General features: G+C 41.1%; 1 protein-coding gene across 1 annotated transcript; it reads right to left on the reverse strand.

Annotated features, from left to right (window-relative positions):
• Positions 1-503: 503 nt before the first annotated feature.
• On the reverse strand, positions 504-8,137 carry tomm40 (translocase of outer mitochondrial membrane 40 homolog (yeast)). The gene is made up of 9 exons (XM_028013542.1): positions 7,984-8,137; positions 6,421-6,653; positions 6,132-6,292; positions 5,929-6,030; positions 5,727-5,832; positions 2,013-2,135; positions 1,834-1,910; positions 1,187-1,289; positions 504-1,089 (listed from the first exon to the last, which is right to left on the reverse strand). Exons 2-9 carry the CDS (start codon positions 6,632-6,634, stop codon positions 950-952), a joined length of 1,026 nt encoding a protein of 341 aa, XP_027869343.1. The 5' UTR covers positions 6,635-6,653; positions 7,984-8,137; the 3' UTR covers positions 504-949.
• Between the last annotated feature and the right edge of the window lie 3,038 nt (positions 8,138-11,175).

An 11,175-nucleotide genomic window follows, 5' to 3' on the forward strand; every position in this document is an offset into this window, starting at 1 on the left:
TTTACTAAAAATTCTAATTCACTGATTTGACATATGCAATTCTGTCTGTTCCTATTTGTACCTTCTGTTTGTGCACCAATAAATTGGTGTCCAGCACATGCAGGCAGCCTCCAAAATGTGGTAGGATAAAGAAACCCGAAAACTGGAAATGGTTGACAAGAGGATCGTCAAAGAGTTTTGGTGGAGATTCGGATGGAATCAGCACTTCACATATTGCTACACTGAAATACTGTAATTAGGGCAAAAGCTGCAAATATTGCAATAATAATTGAATGTTACATTTGTATAATCTGTAATACATAATCATCAAAATTAACCATCAGAAATATGTGAATTCCATATTATGAGCATTGCTTTTTGAATTCAATGATTTTACGACTATAAAATGAGGGCCCTTTCATTCAGATAATACCAGCATCATACATGCAAAATCTATTTGTTTCTTGTAGATACAGAAAAAGATCTGATCAACTTTTAAAACGGTATACTGTTTTGCAGCTCAATTCAGTGTCATTTGCTGTTTCTCAGTTCTTAGAAACACCCCAGATCCAGCTTTTTTAATGAAAAATCTGATCAAGTTGTACAAAAGGAAATGACATTTATTTTAATCCATACATGATATATTATGTCTTACTGTACCACTTACTTAAATTTTCACGTCACATGTTCTCATGCATCACCTGAAGCTCTCTGATAGACGCCATTCTAGCCTCTCAGAATATCCAATACATCACACAGGAAAGACATTTGTGCTACAGTATGTAGGCATGGCTTGGCCAGTCCTGGCTCCTTGGTAGTTCTCATTTTTTTTCCTTCCCGTCTGCCCCAGAAATCACAGTTGTAAAAGAGTCTTTGAATCCAATTCCTAAAACATAGTTCAGGTTCCTGGGTGTCTCTGTGCCAGTCCAAGCCGTGGTCTGTAAGCTGGTTCCAGGCAGCCTGTGCACCGTTAGCCAATGGTGACCCCAAAGCCACACTGGAACTTGTTTTTGCGGTGGTTGAGGAAGGCCCCCAAAGCCAAGGTAAGAGGAAGAGGTACTAGTTTCTTTTCCAGGGTTGCCCCAACCACCCAATTACTGTCAACTGTTCCTACAGAGTCAAAAAAGGAAGGCACACATAGAAAACATGTTTCTTTCTTTTACAATTAATGTCACAGGAGGTGAGAATTGCAAACCTTTATATTTACCTTTAAAAAGCAAATTAGCTTTGGGAACGTCCAGCTGGTAACCAAAGGATGTTGTAGTGTCTTGCATCCTTGTGCTGGCTTCAAATTCAACTCCTACCTGCAACTGTGTCACAGTGAAATAAAAAGATATATTACAGTCATGTTACTACTACAACCAAGAGATGATGCACAGAGAATCTGAAGGAAATTATCTTTTCTCTTCTCAATGCTACTTTAGAATGAAATTCAAGAGTCAAAGGCCTGTTTGGTGCAAAAACAGATTCTAGCACTTTTTAAAATATCAATTCAAGGTTCCGAATCTGTAATGCGTGTCCCACTTGCTACTGGGTGCCACTAGCACTTTAGCTCCATCTGGTGGTAAACAGGGCTGGATATTATGGTTCAAAAATAAAATCAGATTTTTTTTCACACCAAGTCAGATCTTAGTTGATTTTGTTTTTGACCTGATGCAAGCTGCTAAAGCCTAAAAACTGACTTGAGACCGACTTTAGAAGAAGTTGTTGTGTCAGAAGCCTGTTGTGTAATATTTTAATTATTTTAGAAAATAATCTTCATATTTTTGCTAAATGTACACATGTAAATACAAATAAAGCAAAAGAGCTGTACACACAAATATATGATCAGAAAGTGTTACTAATATTCAGTACCTGGTCGTTGGCTTTGTGATAGTATGTAGCGTGAGCTCCAGCACCACCCAAAGTTAAAGTTGCAACAAAGTTGTCACCTGAGGAAAAAATTAAAACAAAAATGTTGTTCAATAGATATGTTTACACTTATAGACACACATCAGGTCTGCTAGATTAAAAAGTAAAAATAATATTTTTACCTGTATACCTCCCTAAGAGAGATGTTACAGTCCCTTCCTCCCCTGGTCTCCTGTGATAAACCAGTTCTCCACCTAGAACCAGTGCTGGTGTAATTGACTGGAGATAGTGGGCCACCATAATGCCTGGGATAAAATCATAGTAGAATAAGTTAAATGTATAGTATAGTACATGTACATATTTTTTTCAATGGGAATACCTGATCTTTTTCAGTTTATTGGGGCCTGCCATGCAAAGCAATGGCAGGAACCTATTGCTATTCTCCCAATTCTTTATTTTTCATCCGTAACCGTTAATGCGGCTCATACCGCTGCGTGCACACCTACAAATGAGGTATCAAAACGTGCAGAAAATTCACGCCATTGGAGCTATTACTTTTGGTGGGATTTGGGCTTAACGTGGCGACATAATTCGCAAAAAACTACGAAAAAAACCCCATTATAAGTCAATGGGAAAAATCCTAGAAATACCCTATTTTTGAGGATTTTCTGTGTCGTCACGAATTCACCTAGAAATGCCATTCAAATTTCATTTTGTAGATACGTCTGTGATCTCTTCGAAAGTGAAGACGGCTCGTCGATACCAATTACGGTTTGTCCACAATTTGTCTCTAAGCGACCCAAAGTTTCTCATTTTTCCTCAAATTAGAGTGAGTTTGGAGAGGCCATGGAGAAAGACTTCCGCACGGCTTCGAGGCGATTCTGGTCCACCATCCGGCGTCTCAGGGGGGGGAAGCGGTGCAGCACCAACACTGTTTATAGTGGGGATGGTGTGCTGCTGACCTCTACTCGGGACGTTGTGGGCCGGTGGACAGAGTACTTCGAAGACCTCCTCAATCCCACCAACATGCCTTCCACTGAGGAAGCGGAGCCTGGGGACTCTGGGTTGGGCTCTCCAATCTCTGGGGGCGAGGTCGCCGAGGTGGTTAAAAAGCTCCTCGGTGGCAAGGCCCCGGGGGTGGATGAGATCCGCCCGGAGTTCCTTAAGGCTCTGGATGTTGTAGGGTTGTGTTGGTTGACGCGACTCTGCAATATCGCATGGACATCGGGGGCAGTTCCCCTGGATTGGCAGACTGGGGTGGTGGTCCCCCTGTTCAAAAAGGGGGACCGGAGGGTGTGCTCCAATTATAGAGGGGTCACACTCTTAAGCCTCCCTGGCAAGGTCTATTCAGGGGTCCTGGAGAGGAGGGTCCGTCGGATAGTCGAACCTCGGATTCAGGAAGAGCAGTGTGGTTTTCGTCCTGGTCGTGGAACACTGGACCAGCTCTACACCCTCAGCAGGGTCCTGGAGGGTGCATGGGAGTTCGCCCAACCAGTCTACATGTGTTTTGTGGACTTGGAGAAGGCGTTCGACCGTGTCCCTCGGGGAGCCCTGTGGGGGGTTCTCCGGGAGTATGGGGTACCGGGCCCTTTGATACGGGCTGTCAGGTCCCTGTATGACCGGTGTCAGAGTCTGGTCCGCATTGCCGGCAGTAAGTCGGGCTCGTTTCCGGTGAGAGTTGGACTCCGCCAGGGCTGCCCTTTGTCACCGATTCTGTTCATCACTTTCATGGACAGAATTTCTAGGCGCAGCCAAGGTGTTGAGGGGATCCGATTTGGTGGCCTCAGGATCTCATCTCTGCTTTTCGCAGACGATGTGGTCCTTTTGGCTTCATCAGATCGTGATCTGCAGCTCTCGCTGGATCGGTTCGCAGCCAAGTGTGAAGCGGCCGGGATGGGGATCAGTGCCTCCAAATCCGAGGCCATGGTCTTGAGCCGGAAAAGGGTAGAGTGCCTTCTCCGGGTCAGGGGGGGTGTCCTGCCCCAAGTGGAGGAGTTTAAGTATCTCGGGATCTTGTTCACGAATGGGGGAAGAAGGGAGCGGGAGATCGACAGGCGGATTGGCGCAGCGTCTGCTGTCAAGCGGGCGCTGTACCGGTCCGTCGTGGTGAAGAGAGAGCTGAGCCAAAAAGCGAAGCTCTCGATTTACCGGTCGATCTACGTTCCCACCCTCATCTATGGTCATGAGCTTTGGGTCATGACCGAAAGAACGAGATCGCGGATACAAGCGGCCGAAATGGGTTTTCTCCGTAGGGTGGCTGGGCTCTCCCTTAGAGATAGGGTGAGAAGCTCAGTCATCCGGGAGGGACTCAGAGTAGAGCCGCTGCTCCTTCACATCGAGAGGAGCCAGTTGAGGTGGCTTGGGCATCTGGTCAGGATGCCTCCTGGACGCCTCCCTGGTGAGGTGTTCCGGGCACGTCCCACCGGGAGGAGGCCCCGGGGAAGACCCAGGACACGCTGGAGGGACTATGTCTCTCGGCTGGCCTGGGAACGCCTCGGGATTCCCCCGGAGGAGCTGGAAGAAGTGGCTGGGGAGAGGGAAGTCTGGGCCTCCCTTCTGAAGCTGCTACCCCCGCGACCCGACCTCGGATAAGCGGAAGAAGATGGATGGATGGATGGATTAGAGTGAGAGCCGATCTCGGCTAGAGTGAGAAATGAAGAGATTTTTTGACCCCAAAATAATTTTGAAATCGCCATCATGCCCACAAATATCGCACGATTGGTATCAAAATCGGTCCTCACATTGATACGCATGTCTGCTCCGGTAAAATGTTTTCAAAATTTATCTAGATCGTACGGTTTTCTGTCACGGTGCTTCAGAGCAAAGTCATGCGACAGGATTTTCTGAGGCTCTCAGGCTCTTTCACTAACACTTCACACCTTGGTGTGAAACTTATTTACCATAGCAACGGAACTCAAGAGGCTATTGGCTGCTGATTAGGACTACAAATACGCATCACTGTAGTTCTATCTATCCTCAGTTGAAACAGATCAGGACTGAACTGGCCTTTAGAACTAATTGCTGCTATGGGCTGTATATAACTGATTTAACCCAATGACTGTTACACATGGGATTAGTTTGGCCCTTTGAAATGAAGCTTAATAATAATTTCAAAATAAAAGCCTTGAATATTTTTACATGACGTAATTGCTCTTTTTGGCTTTATTTGACTTTTTTATCCAAAGCACTGATAAACATAGGATTAGTTTGGCGCTTTGAAATGAAGCTTAACAAACATTTCAAAATAAAAGCCTTTAATATTTTTACATCAATTACTTGTGTTTTGAGCATTATATAATTATTTTAACCCAAGGACTATTACGCATGGGATTAGTTTGGCCCTTTGAAATGAAGTTTAACAAAACTTCCAAAATAAAAGCCTTGACAACATTTTAAATCATACTGAATGGTGCACGTCCACCTTACTTAACGTTCTTGTGATTCTCAGCATGCTATTGATTATGTTGCAGCGTTCTTTAGCATCGATGCCAATTTGTAGTGTGACAACGCCGGGCCCAAACCGACGGGCACGCCTTGGCAGGCCCCGGCTAAATTTCTTCAGAAATTTTCTAGTTCATTTTTTTAGTTTCTGGGCGCTGTGAAGAGCGTATTTGTGCATTTTTTCTAAAAATTTGATAAAAACTAAACAATTACATGTTCTTTGTTAACTGTTATCTTATTGTGATTTCCTTATTTTGAGCTACTTTTATTTGTTATGTAATGCAGCAAGGTGGAATAATGTAAGAATTTTTTTTGTCTGACATGTTCTAGCAATGTTGTTGCCAGCAGTTCATCATCAGTATTGACACATTAGCAAATGCATTAGTTTCAAAATGTTTGTAATCATACACATTGCATTCTGATGGTCTTCCTTCCTGATCCTAACAAATACATACCAGATCCAACAAGTACATCCGGGTTTCCAAGAGTCACCGCAGAGGTGAAATCTTGACCGCGATACTCAAAGTCACACTGCCAGTTGACAAACTTATGTTGCTGAGTCTACAACAGCAAACAAAAACAACACAACTTATGAATTTAATTGACAGGGTGAGAATTTATGTATAAAATAAAAGCAAATCTCAATGTCTTACACACCTGCATTGCTATTTTGGAGCGTACAGCATTTGTGAGCTGGTGGATGACCTGCGCATTCAGACTGCCAGTGTTGTCCAAGTCACCAACTATGACCGGAAAAGACTAAGAGCAAAAAATGTACAGATGTTTTTTTTTATTAAATAAACTACAGCGTATGAAACAGAATTATGTAATTCAAAATCAGAGGGAACAAAATTAATTACCTCAGCTGGTCCGGTCTGTTTACTTCCAACATATGTAGAACCAAATCTATATCCAGAATCGCCCAGGGTGCTGAGAGTAATAGTGTGGCTGACTTGGAAGTGGTTACTTAAGCCCTTGTTTACTACTAGCCTCACCCCTTCCATCTGCATGGGGAAGATCTCTAAAACAACAATAACCAGAAATGGTTATTTAAACAAATATTTTTCCATTTTAAATAAAATTAGACCAAAACTAATATACTTTTATTAAACTACTAAATGTGCGTGTCCAGACGTTAGATCTTGTTACCTTTACATTTCCTGTGACACTCCTCATATGTGCCAGGGTTCTGGAGTGGTGAATCTGCATCAGCTTTTTGCTGGTCAGATTCGGACCCTGGAGGGACGGAAGACACTGGGGGCATGGTGAAGCCGGGGGGTACGGAGACCAAACCCGGGACCCCTTGACCACCAGCTGGAGCTGGGGCCGGAGTGGGTGAGGCAGCAGCCAACACACTGCCCATGGTCTAAGACTGTAACAAACTGCAAGAGAGACAGGCAGGGAATAAACACTATTTTTCTTGATACACATTACTTGTATCAGTGGTATTTAAGCACAGAAAACAGAACTGACAGATTTAAATATCTATGATTAAACACAAGTGTTAATAAGCAGTGTTGGTGAGCTATGGATCTGTAGTTGCTGTTTAGTTTTTGCCAACAGTAGGTTGCAGTTTCAAAAACTCCCACTAATAGAATTAAAATGCCATGAACATTTGTTATCCATTTTTTTTTTTCCCCCATTCTCTTTAGAGTCAAATTTGGAGCTTGCTACAGAGTGCTTTGAAGTTGTTTTTTTGTTTCTTTTTCTTCTATTTCCACTATTAACTAAATAGTCTGAGAGACATTGCTTCAATGTGCCTATTGGTAAAAGAAATAACAAATTTAATCAATAACTTGGAAATATTTTTTTCTTTCAATAGAGGGATAATTATTCAATTAAATAATGTAAGCAAAATGTAAACTTTTTGTTTCAAGGCAGATTATTCTTTGTCACTGCTTTAAATATAAGACAATCATATTCTACTACAATAAGAAGCATGACAATACATTTTAAAATAAGTTAGATAAACCAGGTTTAGCTAACCTCGTTTTAAAGCTGGCAATAAAGCTACTTATTTTATTTAAATAGGTTGTTCAAAGACCATTTGTTTTAAATGATCCTGTTAATAAGGAAAAAAGTTTTGTGTCTCAAAATTTTCATTTCGAAAATGAGGGATAAGCTACCCTGGATTTCAAGCTTTAAAATAAGGTGGATGTCTTGCACACATGATCTTAATGTCCTATGAGAGTTCTGCTAATGCGTCTTTAGATATACTATTCAGATGTGAAACTCAGAAAAATGTTGCTAATACTTCCAAAAACAAATGCTAAACAACAATTATACTTCCATTAAATTCCCATGTTACACTGCCTGCAGCACTACCCTGTTGTACTGTACTGGCTGTAATAGTAAGGCAGGCTAATTGTAGCAAAGGCCCACTCTGGTCAAATTCTACATATAAAATACGGATGCGTAAAGAGAACAGATATCACATTGCAGCATGAGGCATTTTTAAAAGCGGGCAAACATGAAGATTAACACACAGATGGAGGAAACCATCAGAAAACTGTATTTAATCTCCCCAGGCTAATGTAAGGTAACATGGTTGGTGTTAGCTAGTTGGCTAGGTAGCCATGTGGAGGCAACCACGAGATGTCTTCGTTTACAAATGGCCAGCATAGCTGGTTAAAATACCAGCGCTGGCAAAGAGACACCATCTGCCACACTCAAATTATAACCCAAATGTAGTATTATAATGCTGCTACTCACAAAGACGAACAGGGTCCAGGGGGGGTAGTTGCAAACCGGTAAAGTTCGCGACAACGTCCGTGAACCGTACTTCACAAGCGCCCACCCATTTTCCGCTTCTGACTTTTAGATTGGCTGGTGGATATTTTTATTTAAATCGCGATTAGCTAAGAGAAATAGACTGGGAGGGCTCAGTGCTGCTGACGTATGGTCAGGTTCATTCGTTGAACGTTGGATTATTTCAGAGTCGCACTGAATGACATTCCAAGGGTACGCCTAGTTTAAGTTCCTTAGCACATTTACGAAATTGCAAAGCTTCTAAAGCTAAATTTTAAATTTCTGCACCTGGTGCCCAAGTTTTATTCCAGACATTTGAGACTGATTTTAGCAAAATGTGAGAAAAATATTTGAAACAGATAAATGTAAGAAGAGTTAAATAGAGTAAGCATTCTTTTAAAATACAGTTTCAAAGTGAGACAAATCGTGGATTAGAGCAAGAGAGAGCAAGGGATTGTGGGTCCCGCTTAAATAAAATACAATTCAACAACCTCATGGCAGATTGGTTTTAAACAAAATAGAGAGTAACTCTGGTGTATTGAAGAAATCACTTGCACTTGTGCATACTGGTTATCTAAATTTAGCACAAAAATGTAAATATATTTTTAAATAGAAATCTGACACCCTATCAAAAGCTTGTTGCAGAGGTGAGTATGTGGATTGTGCCATTAAAACTTGCCAAATCCTCACTGCACAACGTCTGGTGGAGGGAGTTTGATGGTATGAAGCAGCAAGTCCTTCACTGGAAAAAAACAGGGCATTTAGGGTCACCTCAACAGTGAACAATCAAGATAAGATTCTGGTGCCAATCTTCTACCCAACCATCCTTTAGACCACAGGTGTCAAACTCCAGTCCTGGAGGGTCGGTGCCCTGCAACTTTTAGATGTGCCTCTGCTGCACCACACCTGAATAGAATAATTACATCATTAGCAGGGCTCTGGAGAACTGAGCTACACAAGGAGGAGGTAATTAAGCCATTTCATTCCAGTGATTTGTATCTGTGGCACATCTAAAAACTGCAGTACAGTAGCCCTCCAGGCCTGGAGCTTGACACCCCTGCTTTAGACTGAACTCCATTTTCCAACATGTCAACGCCCTCCTATGCAAAGTGAGGTTGATCAGAAACTGCCTCTGAAAGGGTGAATCAATCTTTACCTAACCTTCTATCATTAATGATCTGCATCTGTATAACCCTCAAGCCTGAGGACTCCGAATGACTTTACACTACAAAGTTGCCACAATTGGTGCCACCATCTGACCACAATCAGTAAGCAAGGGGTGTGAAGTGTCTAAGGACAGAACGACTGAGAACCAGACCTTTGAACTGGCAATCCACCGGTTTCAGGACAAATTTCTACCTCCTCATATAAGAATGAACTATGAACTATCTTCATCCTTATATAGTTACTAACTATTCTGTACATCTTTCTTTCATCTGACTGCTGTGTTATGTTTGCTACTGCGTGTTTCTTTGCCTAACAGCATGTGATACAAGCATATTTTGACACGTATTCAGTCTTGGGCATGTTATTTACAGCTGTAAGGAACATGGCTGTTCACAGACAAAGAAAAAACTGTTGTTTATGACAATGTGTTTTGTCAATGACAATGTACAAAATAATTATTTTCACCTAATGAAAACAGAATATGAAAGACTGTTAAATATACCAAATTAGCACAATCATAAGTATTTTATTATAGAAAAGGGGAAAAAATGCAACCAGGATAAGATGCATGCAAAATACATTAATCTAATGGGGATGGGAAAATATTTAACTGTAGTTTTGCTTAATTGCACTGCTAGAGCCTGGTCTATCCACTGACCTTAAAAGAGATTGCAAAAATTAAGACAGAAGAAGAGTTTCTGAATGAGTTAATCCTTTTGCAAACATGCTGTGAAGACAGCTGGTAGTCTGTGTTTATCAGCTTTGTTCAAATCTAACCTGACTATTGCTGAGAGTTTAGAGAGGCCAGCCCTTTAAATCTTCTAAAACTGAAGGTAATCTTCTTGGGGAAAGAGGATGCAATCCATTTAGAATGTCCTGTGATAGGTATTTTCCTTTCGAACCTAAATAAAAGAAAGAACCACAGACAACGTATATGAATTTTAACGTGGAGCTTTTGCAAAAGGGAAGGCTCTGAGAACTCTTCCTCCGAAGAATCCACAGAGCATTCTGGGCTGCCCTTACAACGGCTCCTGTTTTTATTGTCTAAGAAGGACAGGCAAGGGGGCAGTCAGGAAAAACAACAGAGGTCGTAAAGCTTCTAACCCAAACATCTAACAACCCAGGTCCGGATGTGATATCTGATCAAAGGTCTGAGCCCGGTTAAAGTCTCGGTCAATACTGTCAAGAAAACAAAATACGACTGCTCACAGGTGGTTACTAAATTAGGAAGTGTTCTTGCAAAAGGGTTTAAAGTCTGAGAAACTCAGTGTTATCTATTTCTCGTAAAGTTGAACAGACAGTAGTGACCTCCAGGTCATTTAAAGAAGAGAACACTTTAAACAGAAAATCACAAAGATCTATAGACTTAATGTGAACTAGAGTAAGAAAATAAAATGATAATATCAAAAAATCTCTAACATTCCCCCCTTTTATCATTTCATTATGCAAAAGCTAAGCAAAGAAAAGAAAAGAACCAATAAAAATCTCTAACATCCTGTGTATTTGTTCCCCTCAAAGATAGACACAATGTACAGTTCTTAGCAAATAATAAAGGAGTTAAATGCAAAGAAAAATAGTTTTTGTGTAAAATAGTTATTCAGTGACCTTAAAAATATTAAAGTACAAAATGATTTAGTATAATATCAACCTTCTGGTAACTGCAGCACCCATTTTTGTCAGATTTCAATAGCCATGTTGAACCTAGTTGATAGAAACATGGACAACATAAAGTTTTTATTCCTCTACAAATTGATTTTGCTCTTCATGTGTAGTTGTATTGTATTGTGTTGAATGGTTGTAGCATTTAATCTACATAAAGTCCAGATCATGTAGGTGTAAAATTATAGTCCCATAATGCACTGTCACTTCTACATGCGTGTATATGTCAATGGTTTAAACTTGGAGTTTAAACTATCGAAAAAAAAAAAAAAAATCAACCAAGTTTATAATATCCTTTTAGTTTTGTATGGCCAATGGCTTGTTTCTTCA

This window comes from Xiphophorus couchianus, chromosome 3 (assembly GCF_001444195.1).
Source record: "Xiphophorus couchianus chromosome 3, X_couchianus-1.0, whole genome shotgun sequence".
Classification (NCBI taxonomy): Eukaryota; Metazoa; Chordata; class Actinopteri; order Cyprinodontiformes; family Poeciliidae; genus Xiphophorus; species Xiphophorus couchianus.

Bases quoted from the DNA above. Each gene is read 5' to 3' on its own strand.
- tomm40 (XM_028013542.1), bottom strand. From the start codon at position 6,634: ATGGGCAGTGTGTTGGCTGCTGCCTCACCCACTCCGGCCCCAGCTCCA. The intron at 6,031-6,131 runs GTAATTAATTTT...TTTTGCTCTTAG, and splicing joins AACAGACCGGACCAGCTGAG to TCTTTTCCGGTCATAGTTGG. The intron at 5,833-5,928 runs GTGTGTAAGACA...TTGCTGTTGTAG, and splicing joins GCTCCAAAATAGCAATGCAG to ACTCAGCAACATAAGTTTGT.